Source organism: Hemicordylus capensis, chromosome 7, assembly GCF_027244095.1.
Source record: "Hemicordylus capensis ecotype Gifberg chromosome 7, rHemCap1.1.pri, whole genome shotgun sequence".
NCBI classification, from domain to species: Eukaryota; Metazoa; Chordata; class Lepidosauria; order Squamata; family Cordylidae; genus Hemicordylus; species Hemicordylus capensis.
Genome location: NC_069663.1, coordinates 24,125,750 through 24,144,659, shown reverse-complemented (window position 1 = coordinate 24,144,659; position 18,910 = coordinate 24,125,750). Strand labels below are relative to the sequence as shown.

Here is an 18,910-nt window from a genome sequence, read left to right as displayed (position 1 = left end):
CATATAGGTGAGGTGCACCCATTATTGGAGTGTTGTAATTGAGTTCCTAGAGTGGTGTGATCTGAACGCAATTTCTATGCTAGCTATTGCTAACATGACTTGTTCAACTAGTCTAATAACAATTCAACATCCCTGTCAAGTGAGCTTAAGCAGTCTTTGGATAGCAATATTTGAACAAAGAAAGTCTTGTTTACATACAATTATGAATACCATTTATTATCACTGTGCTAATAACAACTCAGAGCCTCAGTCCAGGGTATTTAATGCATATTTTATTCAAGAGACCACAAAAGGTTAAGATGCTAAGATTAATTTTCAGACTCATTAATATTTCAGTGGGTCTATTTAGCTTCTGGTTTTCTTTAATGGCAGTAGCTCAGTCTTGACCTGATAATGTTTCAAACCCAGTCTTGAAATCACAGCGCCATCATCAGTTGCTCCCCATGGATGATCATGGAGTATTAGATAATCCTTTAGGCAGTTTCTGGTTTGGGATATTTCACCATACTGTGATCACTTTAATTATTTTGCTTTGATTGCTCAATATGAAGTAATGAAGAAAGATCTTATCGTAAAATAAGACAAGACTGAATTTAAGAGACTCTCTAAAAAAAAAAAAAATAGAGGTTGAGTCCAAGTTATACCTGTATTTACCTGAAAGGGAGAGGGTTCTTAATTTGACACCCCTCCCCCAATTTCTAACATTTAAGGAACTTGTGGCCAGGGTGCGGGGAGAGACTAGTCTTGGATTCAAGTAAATATGGTATTTTTTTAAAGTTATGTTTATTCTATAGGTCATTTAACATTATCTTTATGAACAACTATGACATATTTCTTTGGCTAGGGTGTGGCATACAAAGTTTAAGATAAAATCGACAAAATTTTCTGCCCATAGAGAGATTTGTGTCTCTTTATGTTGTGAGGTTTTTCAGTCAAATAATTCATTTGGGTTTTTTAAAGGTTCTATCTTGAAGCCTTGGGATAGGGCAGGCAATCAAATACTTATAGATTTGTTCTTAAACTGAAGTTCTTAGCTCAGTGAAGCTACAGTGGCACCCAGTGGCCACTGCAGGCAATGCAGAATGGCCCGATCTCGTTAAAAATAAAAAAATACTTCTCGCCGGTCGTGTGATCACAAGGAGTCGTTCTAATCCCGCAGAAAAGTAATTTCAACACGTGCAGCTTTTCATGCCATGGTGTTAGGGGTGCGAAAAGTGTCACTTGCTGTACTGCCTTTCCTTATTCTGGTATAAGAACTCTCTTTTTCTCTGCCTTGAATCGTGAGCTGCTTCATACGTTCTATTTCCCTACTCGTGTTCTAAATAAAACGAAAAGAGGCTGGAAGTTGCACCTGTGTCGAAACCATCGTGTGTCCAAAAAACCATGCTCTCTGATTTGGGAGATCCTTTCTGTCATCAGGGGTGGGAGTGGCTGCTTGGGGTGGCTTACTCAGCGATGAGGCCAAAGGAACTCTGCACATGTTCAAAGACTGACCTAACGAGCGATTTATTTATTTATTTTCACACACACACACACACACACACACACACACACACACACACTTATATTTGTTATATCAATTTTTACACATTAAGGTCTGATCTCTAGTTCCCCTGCCCCTGAACATCGCCCATGGGAGCTTCCTGGCAACTCAGAGCTCCCACCCATTGTGGTCAACAACATCCATGTTTCCCCCGTCTAGTGGTGGGAAGATGTTCGCCTCATGCTGGATTAGCCCCCTAAGAGAGCGTAGAGTCAGCAGCAGCAGCTACAGTCCTTGCCCCCCTTTATCAAGAGCTGAGGTAATAACCGCAACCGCAGCAGCCCGGAGCGAGATCAGCTTTGCTCCATTTCCCGCGCTGCTCGATCATTGGCCACAATCTGCTAGTGCCTCTCGCTGATTGGCTGCGTGGTTTTGGCGGGCGCTGCCTGAGGGAAAGGCTGGGGGTGGTGTGGTCTGGTGATGAGGGGGCAGCAGGGGAGAGAGGCTGGCTGGGAGCGGGGTGGGCGGCGGCCCTGAGGGGATTCGCCCAGAGTGGGTTTCCTCATGGAGTGTGGGGCAGGGAGGGAAAGCTTAAACCACTAAACAAGGGCAGAATCTTTCCCAAAGCAGAAAGAGGAAATCTCCAGTTTGGGCTAGACGGCTCAAAAGTGGACTGAAGGGGCGACAAACTAGCTGGAGAGTGACTGGAGTTTGAGGGACTTAAGGGCTTGAGGGACTTAAGGACTCTCTGCATGTACTGCAGGGCACTCCATCCATCCCATTACAGCGTTGTACACAAAATAATCAGCCCCAAATTATTTATTTACAGAAGGGACTACGATTCAAGAGTCAGATTAAATTGGGGTTGAGAATTAGGAACTGAGAAGAAACCTACCAACTGGGGCTGAAGCTCAGGGGTCTGGGGAGGAGATGCCTGCTGGGACAGACACCCAGGGAGAATGGGAGGAGATGCCCACTGGGGCAGAAGCTCAGGGGTTGAGGGGGGAGTTGCCAACTGTGGCTGAAGCCCCCCCAGGAGTATGGGGGGAGGAGGAGATGGCCACTGGGCAAGGAGTTCAGGGGCTAGGAGGAGGAGAGTTGCCAACTGAGGCTGAGCCAGAGGGTTTGGGACAAGATGTCTCAAACAGAGATGAGGTCCAAGGGCTGAAGGGAGAGACCTCAGTCAGAAGGGCAGCTCAAGGGTGGATGGCAACTGAAGCTGATTGTGGAAAACCTAGGGGGGGAATGGTAGTGAAAACTGTCCCAAGTGAGCTAAGAAAAAAGCTTTTGAAAGATGAAGCCAGTGTGGCACATCCTTCTAATCTTTCTCTTACAAAAGGCATTGAGGCAGGTGGGACAGTGTCAGGTACCAGAGGCAGGGGTTCCACCGAGAAGGGGGGAAAGCAGGCAAACAAGAAAAGAGGACAGAAACCCAAGGTGAGGAACACAGAGTTAGCAAACCCCTCCTCGAGTCCTAGAGACATAGAAAGCTGTGATATACTGAGTCAGACCATTGGTCCATCTAACTCAGTAGTGGTTACACAGACTGGCAGCAGTTTCTCCAAGGTGACAGGCAGAAATCTCTCTCAGCCCTGTCTTGGAGATGCCAGGGAGGAAACTTGGAACCTTCTGCATGCAAGCATGCAGATGCTCTTCCCAGAGCGGCCCCATCCATAAGGGGAATATATTACAGTGCTCACACATGTCTCCCATCAAAATGTAAATGAGGTTGAACCCTGCTTAGAAAAAGGGACGATTCATGCATGCTGCCACAAGACCAGCTCTCCTCCCAATCACGAAGGGACCCATAAGAAATGGTTGGGACATTTCATTAACTTAAGACATTAAGGGAGAGTACTTAAGAGGAAAGAGGGGAGGGAAATTTAAAGCTGAGAAACCTGGCTGTATGGCAGCGGAGGGGGAGCATACTGCCTTGACAGGACACTTGTGGGTTGTTCAGATGACTGACAAAAAGTGGTACCAAGCAGTGTAGGAGTTTCATGCACTTGTGAGTATTTGAACTGTCACTTTGCACTGAAACTGCTAATCTCTGGTCTGCCAGCTGGACAAGCAGAGATCTGCCCAGTTCTACTCTGCTTCTTAAGCATTTCAAGTGTCCCAACTTTGTTTTTAACTTAACCCACTCCATTCTTCCATGTGGAAACATTCATGGGATTAATTTTGTAATTACAAATTATTACTTATGTGATGGTCCAGGATAAAGTAATCCAGGAGCTCAGGATAGTAATCTAGTAACTGATGTCTAACATTTAATTAGTTAATTGCTTCATTGAAATATTTCCATATTGTGAAGCCTCAATGAAGGTGAACTTTGAGGATCCCACAGGAAAGGGAAAGTTTTTAGATAGTATACAGTAATATACAGTAATTTACAATTTCATAATCAAAACAACAATTGGTAAAGGAAAGGCCATTAAAAAAATTCTCTTCCAGAAAACTGCAGGAATACACACCATTAAAATAATTCATCTATTTATTTAGTACATTTACATACCACCTATGTTATAACTTGGCAGTTTATTAATTATGTAATAATTAGAGATGTTAACAATTTTAAAGCTTTTATTGATCATTTGATTTCTGTGATGGATCAATTTATTCAAATTTAATGAATTTATCACTCCAAAACCAGATGAAACTTCAGCATAGATTATTTTAAGGGAATAGTGGAAGAATGTGGTCAATTTGTGTAATAGAATTTATAATTCTAAAAACAAAAATCATTGTTAGAAGGAAATATTTTCAATATTTTATCTTTTATTAATATGGAGAGCTGGAATATAGAATATAGTATTCCTTTTTGCAATAATATTCCAGAGCCAAATAACAAGAAACAAACCTCTTCAGTATTAGACTGAAAAGACAAAATTTTCAACTGGACTCTCACCTTCAATTGCATGTTACTAAAGGAAGGTATAGTGTTTAGGTTACACACTCCTGACTTCAAAATATCAGGAGACAGACTGGACAGAAAAGCCAGAGTTCTGTTTAAAAAAAATAAAGTAAATCTGGTTCAGGGACATGGGAGCAGGTCTTACATCCCAGAGAATCTTGCATTGTTGTCAGCCCCACTGATTAGCTGATATGCAGATTTAAACATGCTATTAACATGCATTAATTAATTAATTAATTAAAGTTTGTTACAAGAGATTCCTTTCTTAACAGGAAATTTAAACACATCATGTGTCTGTTCCCTCTCATTTTCAATGGATTAGGCTGAAGATCCTTTTAAGGGGCTATCAATTTACTTCCCTAAAGAACAATGGGCTGAAATGGGAGAATGGGAGAAAATACGCTATAAGAACATGAAACAGAACTTTGACTTTATGACTCAATTAGGTGAGAGGAATTATTGGGAATGGAGGGAGGAAAAAGTAAATAATCCAATCAAAATATTATCAATAATATTTTCAAACTGAGATAGCATACATCCAAATGTTTGTGTCGGTAGTTTATTAGATGCTGAAACATACCATGTTTCAAGTTGTTATTGTAATAAATATGTATACATCTTGGTTTGTGCACCTTCCTATTCATTATATTCCTTAAAGAAAACAAAACCCTTTGCATATTGTAATTGTTCTGTAAATGTTATTAAACCCTAAGGTGTTTTTCAGTATTTTGAATTGCAGTCAATTGGTGGAATTCCAGTTTGCTCTTTCAGTAGTGGACTTTACAAACACTTGTAGCGTAGCTAAATGTACTCTACTACAGATGATCTGATGTTCCTTAGACTGGGCAGAGTTATCACTCAAACATGACACCACAGTGCTGGTGATTGTATCTTGTACTGGCATCAGTTTGAACAGAGATAGTTTTCTGGAAGTACTCGGCAATAAGGCAGAGCCAGATGACTTACTGTATTTTATAATCCCTTATCACGGATATTTTTATTAGGTTTTCCTGTTCCTAAACCAGCATTTATGTATTATGCACGTCACCCTCCAAATTTTAAAAGGAATGAGTCCTCTGAGTCAGATGAAGAATGGACACCAAAATCTTTAGGTAAATTAATTACTAAAATAGAGGTTATTTGGTTTAATAAGACATAATCATATTGGGCACTTATCTGAAAGCCTCTGAATCTTCCTGCTTTATACAAATACTTTTAATAGGTATTGCTAATTTGTATCTTTAATTGTAGCTGCTTAACTGAGACCTGAATAACTTCTTGTTTTGTTAAATAGTTATAGAAGGATAGTAAAATAAGTTACAGTGTTTCATTTGGGTTTGCAAAGTCTACCTAGGCTATGTGTTACAACAGACAGACAATAGAAATACGATAGTATATTATTTAAGCTTGGACTATGGGGTACATTTAATGAGAGCCTTGTTTGAGACACTTTTTCTCATGTTCACACATTTGGAGCCTCCTTGGGGAAAGGGCTGGGTGGAAATCTTAATCACCCCCTATTCCTACTTATTTTCTCACACATATCTCCTTTCCTGTTTACTATCAATGTAGTAAACATTGGTGCTTTGTTGCATGCATTTGTGTGAAATACAACTTTGTCCTTTTGCTGTATTTTAAAAGCTCTTTGAGTTTGCAACAATAAAAATGTATCTTTCTCCAAATGACTGATTTATACTAGTACCAATGTCTGAGTGTATATCCAATTTGAATAGATCTTTACTTCCTTGGTTTCTGTAAATATTGTAAGTGTGTTTATGTTCCTGGTAAGTGATATATATTATTATCTGAAGTAGTTTGTTTCTTTTTACTCCAGTAAAATCTTTTAGGCCAACATGTAATCCGAGCAACTTGAAAGAAGGAAAGAAGAAAAGGCAGAACCTTGAACAAGTAAGATTGTCCATACATTTGCCAGTGATCTGTAATTATTTCTAATTCTAATTGTTTATCATGGCAAACATGAGAAGCAGACAATTAGAATTAGAAATAATTACACTTGCCTCCCCCTTTGTTAGTTCAGAAGCTGGTTAGTGCCTAGAAGTTGTGCTGTTTGAAAGCTCATAAATTTACAGAAAAAATATGCTTCTTGTGATGGGGTGAAACAGATGACCTGATTCTTAAAAGCTGATGTTTCTTCTCCTAAGAATGAACACGTAGAAAATGTTGATTATGACATTACCTTTGTTCATTCATATATATATATATATATGCTGTGACTACCCCAAAAACTCTGTGAGGTCTACACAATCAAAAACTGTTCTTACCCAGGTTTGGGAGGTGTGTGCGCTCCCAATTCTCTTTTGCTGGGATCAAGGACATCTGCATGGGTTATGCCCCTCACAAGCTACAAGGCAGGACAGTTTTGATTTGTTAAAGTAGAGAAACACGCCTACTTGAGCCTGAGGGAAATAACTCCGCTCCAGTTCTTTCTGTCCTCATAGTTCCAGGCAGCCTTAAAATCTCTGTCTTTAAAATTTTACTCTTAGCTGTTATCCATTTACCTTTTCCTCCTAAATACTTCATTTAATTCAGCTTTTTATTCCTTCTTGCGCTCTCTATGTATATGTGTGTGTGTGTGTGTGTGTGTAATGTGTTTATTTATGCTAGCACAACATTAATCTGGATATCAGCCACAGCCACAGATTCACAATTATTTTCATGTCTATTTCGTATACCCTGTATCTTATGGACAAACAGCTTACAGTGACATTCTTGAAAAAAATTAGGAATTGAGCATGGCTGGAGACAGTCTCGTAGCTGAATGTAAAGTAAAGGTAAAGTGTGCCATCAAGTTGATTTCGACTCCTGGCACTCACGGAGACCTGTGGTTTTCTTTGGTAGAATACAGGAGGGGTTTACTGTTGCCTCCTCCTGCACAGTATGAGATGATACCTTTCAGCATCTTCCTATATTGCTGCTGCCCGATATAGGTGTTTTCCCATAGTCTGGGAAACATAACAGTGGGGATTCGAACCAGCAACTTTCTGCTTGTTCGTCAAGCATTTCCCTACTGCGCCACTTAAGATGGTCTACAGCTGAATGTACCAAGAGGCAATTTTATCTAAACTATTACTGCCTATGGAAATATGTGAGAAGATCAAAGTAAATATGAAAACTTATCTCATTCTGTAAACACCTGACTACAAGCCCCTTCTTCTAGCTACATTCCTTGTCATTTTCCTATCTCAGGTTTGGTTAATACATCGAGGTAATAGAAAATAACTTTTGTTACAGAATAAACAGATAAAGCCAGAGAAAAGCACTAAGGAACCTATCCCCCCAAATCAAGATGATGTCAAGAAAACTGGCAAAAATATGTGTACAGGCACATCTGTCCATACTACTGACCTTGCAGCAGAATACAAAACTGGTAAATGCTGACTATTTATATTACTAGTATCTACTGTTTATTTTCATAGCAACTCAAAAGGCATTCTGCTCCTTAGCCTTTAGAGCTCTTGTGACCTTTACAATGGTTGATAAAATCCCTTGTACTTAAGTGAAACTTTGCAAGACTAGGAATGAAACTCTTTCTGGTGGTCTGATCCTATAGTCTAGCATACAAAGCAAAAAACATAGCTAGAATTGGATGTAGGAATCAATGCAATGTTGGAAATTGTCCTTGTCATAGAACCACTGCAGCAAAATGTCTGGGATCTTGTACTGATGCAGCTGCTCATGCTTTCCAGACTAGCTGCTCATTAGCAGCAAAATGCCTCCTTTTGGGCAAGTCACATTTGGGCCGTAAACTTCAGGGGGAGCAGTCTTGCAGCAACTAACAACCTGAAAAAACAGCAACTTTTTCACACCGGATATATGACTTCCTTGCTATATATAGCAGTGATTAAATTCTCAACAAAGCATTGGAAATGTGAACAGCACCCTGTTGTCTGCTTAGGGAATGTGGTGTCATGACACAGGAAGTGTGGAAGCACACTTCTGAGATTCATCCTGACCCCGTTGTAGGGTCTAGTCTGGAAAGTGGCAAGGTGATACAAATCCACCAACTCAAATACAAGGTGAAAGGCCTTGAATGAGGTCTATGTGGGAGGAAAATGGGCACAGAAGGGAAAAGATGTAATAGTAAGTATTATATTGAAGTATCCCTGGCACAGCATTGCAATCACAAAATAAGACTCATAAGTGAAAAGGATAAGTACCATTCTGTGCCATGTTTGGGTGCAATAGCTTCCACAGACCATAGGCAGACACTCCACTGACAAAGTTATGCCACATACTGACCATGAAGCATGAAGGCATGATTATGTATTATGTATTGACTTTATTAATATTCATGGAAACACCTCTATAATAAATGTCTTGTTCTGCTGAATATTCTGACAGATACTTGTCTTTCTGAATGCCGTATCAATATCTTTTGGCCAGTTCGCAATAACCATTGCCTAATGTAATTAATGTCCTTGTCATTTCTATAGCGAGAACTTCTGGATGAGTTCTAGAGTTGAGAATGCTACTTCCCCACAAATCCATTAAGTGCAACTATGGTGAAATTTGTAATGTGAATGTAACAAAAATTAGGCTACAGTAATAACTCTTCCTTGTGCTTCCCAAAATTTGGGGATTCTATCTGTCTCAATTTTCACCTTGAAAAGGGTGAAGGATGGGTCATTATGGGCTTTTGTGGATAGAAGGGGAAAAAATACCCAGGCTTGCCATTTTCTTGTTTTAATGACGGCAGGGCAGCATCACACTTTATATGGTGAACAAAATTGCTAATGTTACACCATACAAATACCTGTTACACCAGGTTTTCCACAACAAAGCTGCGTCTTTAAACATCCATGTACACTTTTCTATGAATGCTGATTGGACCAATACACTCAACTGAGTGTTAATAGGTATTTTAAAATACATGTACCGTATGCTGTCTACACAATGTATTTGCTGCAGGAAACACTGGTGTAACATCAGTGTACATGTAGTAACTGTTTGTTATATACTGTGTGAAGCCATCCTAAGAAAAGGAAAATAGTCAGGGGATATCTTAAACCTCAGACATGCAGTATTTGATAACAATCCTAGTGCCAATATTCTTTTTTTTTTTAAATCCAGTTAATGATCTCAGATGCTTCAACACTACCTCTTCTCTCTGCTCCAGGACATTTACTAGTACCAGATATTCTTAGTATATTTTGATGTCATCAGCTATTTGTACCCTGCCACTAAAGTTCGACATCCAGTGCTTTCCATGACTTTATGCATTACAAAAGTTATCCTTTGTGCTCTGATCTTCAGACTTCCCGAGGCAAGTTGTTCAGGGAAAAAAAGATCATGGGAAAAGAGAACAAAACAAACAAGTTAGCCCATACAGTTTGCGGAAGAGAGAGAGAAAAACATATATGGAAATAAATGAACCTAATGATGATGATTACTTGTGTAAGTGACACCTTATAACAGCATTTTCCAGTCTTATCTCCTATGTTGTTCAATGATGTTTATAAATGGTGCTTGCTATAGCTAGAAGTTGTAAAACTTATATCTGATTCTATCAGCTGTGATGAGATTACTATTAATTTTGCAGATTAAATTGCTTTTTTCCCAACCTGTCATGAGAATGAAATTGCAACTTAGTTGCTGAGAAACTTTTAAAGTAAAGGTAAAATGTGCTGTCAGGTCGATTTTGACTCCTGGCACCCACAGAGCCCTGTGGTTTTCTTTGGTAGAATACAGGAGGGGTTTTCCATTGCCTCCTCCTGCAGAGTATGAGATGATGCCTTTCAGCATCTTCCTGTATTGCTGCTGCCTGATGTAGTACCAGTGGGGATTCGAACCAGCAACCTTCTGCTTGTTAGTCAAGCATTTCCCCACTGCAAAACTTAGGGTGTTTTTAATTGTTGAAATATCACCTGCTGCTGCTGCTACTACTACTACTATAAATTGCATTTTATATACAACATTTTAACCAAGGTTTCCAAAGCGGCTTACATGGAAACCTACTTCAAGTCTTTGAGATGCAATGAGAGAGAGAAATATAAATAAGTGTATATAAGGAGAGCCACAGGTCCATATTTTTGATCTATCCGGTTCATTCATCTATTTCTGACAAGTAGTAACAGCTCATGCTTTAGAAGTAGAACAAATCTCACAGACAGCAGATATGAATTATCTCTGAGGTTTTAATGTATATAGCTTACACAATATCACAAGTTTTACAAATTCAAATATCTGTATATACTGTAATCTGTAACTGAATGTTTGAGAAAAGTATAAACTCAGAGATGAAGAGAGGACATTTTTGCTGCACCATGTCTCAGTACTCAATTCTCTCTTTTTTCATTTCCTAGTTTGTGAGTATTGTCTCATATTCTTTACTGATGAGTGTACAGTTCATGGTCCCCCAGTTTTCATCAAAGATTCAATAGCAGAAATAGGACTGGAAAAGAGAGCCACCCTCACATTACCTTTGGGTTTGAGAATTGGTCCTTCAAGTATCCCCAAAGCTGGTCTTGGTGTCTGGAATGATGGAGAAATTCTGCCTGCAGGAATTCATTTTGGGCCCTATGAAGGGAGAATGACAGAGGAAGAGGAAGCAGCTAATAGTGGCTATTCGTGGCTGGTATGATTTACTAACAGTGCTCCTATTCTATAATTTCTTCATGCAAGTTCTACCTCACTGGATGACTTAACCTCATTTCTATCAAATACTCATATGACTTTGCTTAGTGTTTTTTTTCTGGATGCTGAATTAGATAGGCCTTGGGTCTGATCCAGCAAGGCTGCTCTTATATTATCTTGTTTTAAGGTGCTCCAGCCCTTGATCATAGTGCTTGCCCATTTTCTGCTCCTTTCCCAATGTTACTATATCCTTTTTTAGATGGAATGAGAATAGAACTGCACATAGTATTCCAGATGTGGTCATGTCACACCACTAAGAACATAAGAACAGCCCTGCTGGATCAGGCCCAAGGCTCATCTAGTCCAGCATCCTGTTTCACACAGTGCCCCACAAGATGCATCTGGAAGCCACAGGCAGGAGTTGAGGGCATGCCCTCTCTCCTCTTGTCACTCCCCTGCAAATGGTACTCAGAGGCATCCTGCCTTTGAGGCTGGAGGTGCCTCACAGCCCTCTGACTAGTAGCCGTTGATAGACCTCTCCTCCATGAAGTTATCCAAACCCTTCTTAAAGCCATCCAGGTTGTTGGCTGTCACCATATCTTGTGGCAGAGAATTCCACAAGTGGATTATGCATTGTGTGCAGGGGTATAGCTAGGGGAGAGGGGGCCTGTGTTCACCCCTCTCTCCAGTGGCCCCTCAGATTGAGGGAGATAATGAAGAAAATAGGGAGGGGTAGAGCGGGGGGAGGGGCAGGAGCTGAAGGAGCCTGGGTTCTTTGAACCCATTTGTTCAATTATAGCTACACCCCTGTTTACAGATATACTACCAGAGTATACTGGAAGCAAGCAGAACCCTCTCTGTCCCTTTCTTTGAGGAGTCTCAGATTCTGATGGTTATTGCATTCCAACAGCTAGAGAAAGATTATCAGCCATCAAAAAAAATCCTTGATTATTATAATATTCATTCTTCTATCAGAGAGTAAATCCTTTTGAGGCATGGAAATCTGAGTAAGTACTCCACCTCAGCTCCCATGGGATGAAGCACTTACTCAGGTTTCCATGCCTCAGGATCTGCTTCTCTGGTCATCATTCAGCAGAAATGGAACAAAGTTCACTAACGAATTTATGGAAAGATACCTCACTCTGCATATCACACACTAATTAAACCACACCCAGACAGTAAGAAAGGGCATCTAGATGGCTCAGTTGAAGGTAAAGTTGTGCCATCAAGTCAATGTTGACTCCAGGCAACCACAGAGCCATGTGATTTTCTTTGGTAGAATACAGAAGGGATTTAACATTGCCATCTCCCATGCAGTATGAGATTACAGACCTCTCAAAGTTACATTTCATATGCCATAGTCTTTAAGGAGTATTAAGGTTCTTCAACAAACCCAGTGACTCATCAATTTGCCATTCACAATAGTTGACGACCAAACTAAAAAAATCATGTATACCACCCTTTTCCCACCCTTTTCCCAAAGTGCTCAGAGTGTTAATTTAGCCTTGCAACAATTCTGTGAGGTAGGCCAGAACGAGTGGCACAGTGAGTTATCAAAGTTACTCAGTGAGCTTCATTGCTGAACAGGGATTTCAATCATGCAACCTAATCCTATCCATGTTGATTCAGAAGTAAGACCCGGTTTGTTTAGTAGGGCTAACTCCCAGTTAAGCTTGAAGCAAGCTCTCTAACCAACATTTTATGAGGTCAGAAATAGATAAAATCAACTTTAGAATAGTCTCCACTGACCACTGGACAACTATCTGTCAAGGATGATGTAACAGTTTCCTGGCACAGAGCAGGAGGCTTGATTAAAAGACCACCAAGGTCTTTTCCAAATCTAATATTGTATCATTCTATGATTTACAGTGGATTTCCTTCATTTCTCTGAACTAGACCCGGGACCATCACTGAACTGATACTTTTAAAGAATTGTGTTCTATGCATATTGTGCTGTTGTTATATCATAGGAATATAGGAACCTGCCATATACTGAGTCAGACCATTGGTCTATCTAGCTCAGTATTGTCTTCACAGACTGGCAGCGGCTTCTCCAAGGTTGCAGGCAGGAATCTATCTCAGCCCATTTGGCAACGTACTGTATGCTTTGGTAGTTTGTTGGTTCAATTAAAAAAATCTTGTCCTATAAAAATCTTGTCCTATCTTGGAGAAGCCAGAGAGGGAACTTGAAACCTTCTGCTCTTCCCAGAGTGGCTTCATCCCCTGAGGGGAATATCTTGCAGTGATCACATAGCAAGTCTCCCATTCATATGTAACCATGGCAGACCCTGCTTAGCTATGGGGACAAGTCATGCTTGCTACCACAAGACCAACTCTCCTCTCCAGACCAGCAATCCTCTCCATCATCAATGTCTATGATTCATGTCTGCTTTAATTACAGATTACCAGGAGACAAAACTGCTATGTTTACATTGATGGAAAGGATGAAAATAATTCTAACTGGATGAGGTAAAGATCTTTAGTCAAGAAAAATGAGAAGAGGGTTTTTTTTAAAGTGTCATATAGTTGGAAAGGCCAGAAGCACAAAATGGCTTAAAATTCAATTTGAAAGTTATCTACCCCAAATTACTTGACTTTAAGACAATATAGTCAGTCTAGTCTCAACTTTGTTTATATATGTCTCTAATATAGTCAGTCTAGTCCCAACTTTGTTTACATATGCCCCATTGATTGCAGTGAGGCTTCCAAGTAAACAAGTTTGATTGTAGCCAATAGTTTTCCAAATATATAGTATAAAGGAAACTGGGCCTTTCCCAAGGGAAGCTCTGAGTCTTTGCAGAGTTGGAACCAGAGTTCATATCAGAGTTCAAAAAAAGAATCCTGGCTCAAAGGGCATCAGTGTGCTAGAGATTAACATATATAAAGGCAGTCCAAGACAGTTGTATGTGAGTGTCATACTAGGCAATAGGAGCTACAAAATACGGATGGAATACAAAGGGGTAGGGACTTCTTGCTCAGGAGAGAGCTAGAAGATGACTTCTTATTTATACATTATTGCTGGGTTGATTGGGACCAAGGGATGTGTATTTTCATGGGGGGCATTTAAATGAGTTCCCCTACTGGTTAAGTTTTTGTTTGTGACATTGTGAAGGAGATCCTGGACAAATCTAACAGAGGTATTATTCTAGAATTCATCAACTGAATGTATACCTGTCCTAAACTAATTGAATTGTTTTTGTCATTAGCAGCAAAACATTAAATTTACCCACAAATTGCACTTTTAATATGTTGAAAATCTCCATGTATTGGCAATAGGCAATACTGACTTAAGACCACAGATTTCTAACAAAATATTGAAAGCAAGAAATACCAGGTATCCAGACTTCTATATCACTGTAGCCAAATGCATAAAGAACCATCTTTTGGGATGTGGGCTTTTGGAGCCCTATATAGGAAAGCACAAAAACTAAAAGGGGAGCAGATACTCCTCTTTTCCAAACCCACCTTATACAACTAGGTTGTATAACTAGGTTGTAACTTGCAGCAAAACAAAGCATGTGGTTTCCAATGGCTCCAGCTAGTAGCTATGTTGTTTTTGTTGGAGTTCCAGTGCATCGACCTTTTGCGTCAACCATCCTAATGACCACTAAGGGCATTGGGAGCAGAGGTAGCTAGTGAGGGTCTCCTTACCTGTCCCTGCTTGCCTCTGCTCTATAGCCATTGCCTTGTCTCCTCAGGTACTTTCTGTAGTGAGTCAGTCCTCTTCTTATCCTTCTAGAGAGAAGATGGAAACATCTCTCTCTCCCTACCTATTCATCATGTAGCTGATAGATAGGATAGGTCTTTCCTATCCCAAATGTATTTCATTAATAAACCTGTTTAATTTAGACTCTACCGTGATCTCCATTTGTGTTACTTAAATAGCTACATTAACCAAACTCTGCACTCTGTAACCGGAGTGGTAGCTTCCTTGGTGCTTTGCTAAATAATCATAACCCCCCCCCCAAAAAAAAATTGCCCAAAGATGGGTGATAGTTTTATTTTTAAAAGGTGCTGAAAATGGGATTGCTGCTTGTAATGTGTGTATTGATTTTGCCTCTAGAAAATGGATTGTGACAATGGGACAGAGCAAATAAGTATTATTTACTTTATTTATTTATCCTGTTTATATACCCCCCCCCCACTCTCTGGAAGCACAATCACTCTCAAGCAGTTTTTGACTCTCTTAAAAACTTTTTCCCATCTTCAGCCTTGAAGTCACATAGCTTGAGGGTCAAACAAGATGTGAGGTGGGAGTTCTGTGATTGGAATTTCTGAGGTCCCTATTACCCATTTCCCACCACCACCTCCATCTTCTCCCATTCCCTCTCCAAAAACTGATCATGGTTATGATTTGCAGTGGCCCACCTTGAGTAAGTTCATAGTCTACCAGTTCAAAGCTGGTAGAGACCAGTATGATGTGTGTACTCATATATTTTAAAAGTCTTAATATTTCAAGAGTAACTTGTACAATGCATTCCATTCCACAGTTTGCTAAGGATTCTCACTGTCTGTCCATACATGAATAAACATAATCTCCAAAACCTGTTTTTGAAAAGGCAAAGCTTTGTGAACCATATGAGGGAGACTAGAGCAGTTCAGCAGATATCACAGCTTAGCCTGCCTTATATGTTCCAAAGTGGTTTCCCTGCCCTCCATGGGATTTCAAGTAGCTGTTTGCCCTCACAAATGCGGATTTTAAATAGTGTGTGAGAGTATGTTGCTGGATTGGCAGCTTGAAGTGGAGAAATAGCTGAGAAAATCCTCTCACCTGCTGCTTCTTTGCCCATGATCACCCCCTTCCAGAGCCGCTTTTTGTTGTTGTTGTTGTTGTTGTTGTTTTTACATTTATATCCCACTCTTCCTCCAAGGAGCCCAGAGCGGTGTACTACATACTTGAGTTTCTCTTTCACAACAACCCTGTGAAGTAGGTTAGGCTGAGAGAGAAGTGACTGGCCCAGAGTCACCCAGCTAGTTCTTTGGCTGAATGGGGATTTGAACTCGGGTCTCCCCGGTCCTAGTCCAGCACTCTAACCACTATACCATGCTGGCTCTTGAGGACTATTCACATGGAATATGTAGTTTGCCCCCATGTGGACATTTAGGGCCACATCTCCAATCCCAAGATATTACAGGAGCAAAAGGAATACGCTACAAAATGTTATGGCAAGAGAGTGCTAGTTGATATACATCCCCAGTGTTCAAGAGATGTAAAGAATTACAGCAGTATGGTAATCTCAAAATGGGAATTATCAAAGAAAGTAATACAGTTGTCACACGAATTGTAGTGGAACATTTCTGGTTGCCAGTTTCCCTAACTGAATACTGTGACACTCTTAACAATGCTCTTCCAGGTATGTGAACTGTGCCAGGAATGAAGAAGAACAAAACCTTGTTGCCTTCCAGTATCATGGGAAAATCTACTACAGAGCATGCAAGATAATTGTCCTTCATTCTGAGCTTCTGGTTTGGTATGGAGAAGAATATGGAAAAGAGCTTGGCATCAAATGGGGATCTAGATGGAAATTGCTAAAAGGTATGATATTAGATTATCAATTTTATTTTTAAAAATCTAAGTTAAGGAGTCCTACATGAATTTCAGTCATGTAGACTTTTCCATACATGCTGGAAAATAATAATTATTTGTTTGCAAATAGTACATAGGCAGAATTCACAGTTGACTCAAAAGCAAGACAGAACCTATCATCCGTGTCCCTGCTGTGATCTAGCTTTCGTTTGCAAATATTACCTTGGTCGTCACATAAAGTGGAAGCATCCTGAATATGGAATACAGAATGAAGAACTACAAAAGGGAGTGGGAGAGAGATCTTTATTGAAAGCCACAAGCTATGTTTCCTACAGTACTACTACACTACATCAGCTCCTGCCCAGTAGGGTGAAGAAAACCAAAGACGAGGAAATACAATATTTTAAATATATAAACAAAGAGGCAGAGAGCAGAAATCTTTATGCTTGCAACATAAAAAAGTGCTCTTGGCTCAGTGAAGGTGAGAAAATAGTAAGGCAGTTTTCACTAATGCACCAAAACACACACACAGGTGAGAAGCCATATTCATGTAGGGAGTGTGGGAAAAGCTTCAGTCAATCATCAGACCTGCTCCGTCACAAGCGAACACACACAGGCGAGAAGCCATATTCATGTAGGGAGTGTGGGAAAAGCTTCAGTCAATCATCAAACCTGCTCCGTCACAAGCGAACACACACAGGCGAGAAGCCATATTCATGTAGGGATTGTGGGGAAAGCTTCAGTTGGTCATCGCACCTGCTCCGTCACAAGCGAACACACACAGGCGAGAAGCCATATTCATGTAGGGAGTGTGGGGAAAGCTTCAGTTGGTCATCGCACCTGCTCCGTCACAAGCGAACACACACAGGCGAGAAGCCATATTCATGTAGGGAGTGTGGGAAAAGCTTCAGTCAGTCATCAGACCTGCTCCGTCACAAGCGAACACACACAGGCGAGAAGCCATATTCATGTAGGGAGTGTGGGAAAAGCTTCAGTCAGTCATCAACCCTGCTCTGTCACAAGCGAACACACACAGGCGAGAAGCCATATTCATGTAGGGATTGTGGGGAAAGCTTCAGTTGGTCATCGCACCTGCTCCGTCACAAGCGAACACACACAGGCGAGAAGCCATATTCATGTAGGGATTGTGGGGAAAGCTTCAGTTGGTCATCGCACCTGCTCCGTCACAAGCGAACACACACAGGCGAGAAGCCATATTCATGTAGGGAGTGTGGGAAAAGCTTCAGTCAATCATCAGACCTGCTCCGTCACAAGCGAACACACACAGGCGAGAAGCCATATTCATGTAGGGAGTGTGGGAAAAGCTTCAGTTGGTCATCGCACCTGCTCCGTCACAAGCGAACACACACAGGCGAGAAGCCATATTCATGTAGGGAGTGTGGGAAAAGCTTCAGTTGGTCATCAACCCTGCTCCGTCACAAGCGAACACACACAGACAAGAAGCCATATTCATGTAGGGAGTGTGGGAAAAGCTTCAGTTGGTCATCAACCCTGCTCCGTCACAAGCGAACACACACAGACGAGAAGCCATGTTCATGTAGGAAGTGTGGGAAAAGTTTCAGTCAGTCATCCACCCTGCTCTGTCACAAGCGAACACACACAGGTGTGAAGCCACATTAGTGAATTGTCAGTTCCAGTACTGAAGCTTGTGGGGTTTGGCATCAAAGTAGCTGTAAATTTCCCCTGATCTGTTTGTGTTTGATCCACTTTCCCATCTACTGTTAGTAATCAGGACTCTTGTTCTTAGTCCGATATCTAGGCAGGTATGACACAAGGGGGGAAGAAAGTTCAATAGCTATGGCTGAAGCAGCAGCACTGTTCATATTATCTTCCTGTTTGGAGCTCTTAAATATACATGTAGAGGCTTGAATACAGACCTGGTAACCCTGGCAGTAGTCTGCCATGAAAACCTATTGAATAGACAGGGCTTTTAAAATCCTTGTCCTATGAAAGTGACATAGTGGTTGGCCTATTTTCAACTACACAATAGCTTCCAAAACTTAGCTGGAAAGTGCTCACACATATAACAACTTGCTTGGATTTGTCCTGATAGATTTATTTATAACATTTCTATTCCCCTCTTACAAAGTCTTATAGTCTTTGGTGGCTTCTTATAGTCTAAGATGGCTTACAATAAAACATTAAAGGAATGTTCTGCTCATTGTTCTTCTGTATTAATGTTCCCACAGTAAATACCCAGGAGAATTATATATATATAAATTGTAATGCTAAAATCCTCATGTGAAATAAAGTATTCTATAGTGTGAGTAGTAGAACATTTCTTCTTCCTTGGTTCATAACCAGAGCCCCTGGTGGCGCAGTGGTAAAACTGCTGCCCTGTAACCAGAAGGTTACAAGTTCCATCCTGACC

At 40.6% G+C, this 18,910-nt stretch overlaps 1 protein-coding gene across 6 annotated transcripts; it reads left to right on the top strand.

Moving 5' to 3' along the window:
- The first annotated feature begins 1,959 nt into the window (after window positions 1-1,959).
- Window positions 1,960-18,806, top strand: PRDM9 (PR/SET domain 9). Of its 6 annotated transcripts, none has more exons than XM_053268670.1 (10): window positions 1,960-2,920; window positions 4,720-4,843; window positions 5,402-5,509; window positions 6,232-6,305; window positions 7,650-7,785; window positions 9,672-9,812; window positions 10,721-10,992; window positions 13,393-13,460; window positions 16,346-16,527; window positions 16,649-18,806. In XM_053268670.1, the coding sequence occupies exons 1-10, from the start codon at window positions 2,414-2,416 to the stop codon at window positions 18,157-18,159; spliced, it is 3,123 nt and encodes a 1,040-aa protein (XP_053124645.1). In that variant the 5' UTR covers window positions 1,960-2,413; the 3' UTR covers window positions 18,160-18,806. The 6 variants fall into 6 exon arrangements, with proteins under 6 accessions (XP_053124645.1, XP_053124648.1, XP_053124646.1 ...); XM_053268672.1 differs by lacking the exon at window positions 1,960-2,920 and adding an exon at window positions 2,956-3,491; XM_053268673.1 differs by lacking the exon at window positions 4,720-4,843.
- Window positions 18,807-18,910: the final 104 nt, after the last annotated feature.

What these genes read in the sequence shown, in the direction of transcription:
- PRDM9 (XM_053268670.1), top strand. Translation starts at nt 2,414, where the DNA reads ATGCCTGCTGGGACAGACACCCAGGGAGAATGGGAGGAGATGCCCACT. An exon ending in AAAGAGGACAGAAACCCAAG is followed by an intron (nt 2,921 to 4,719) that starts GTGAGGAACACA and finishes TCAATGGATTAG; the next exon opens with GCTGAAGATCCTTTTAAGGG. An exon ending in AATAATTCTAACTGGATGAG is followed by an intron (nt 13,461 to 16,345) that starts GTAAAGATCTTT and finishes ATGCTCTTCCAG; the next exon opens with GTATGTGAACTGTGCCAGGA.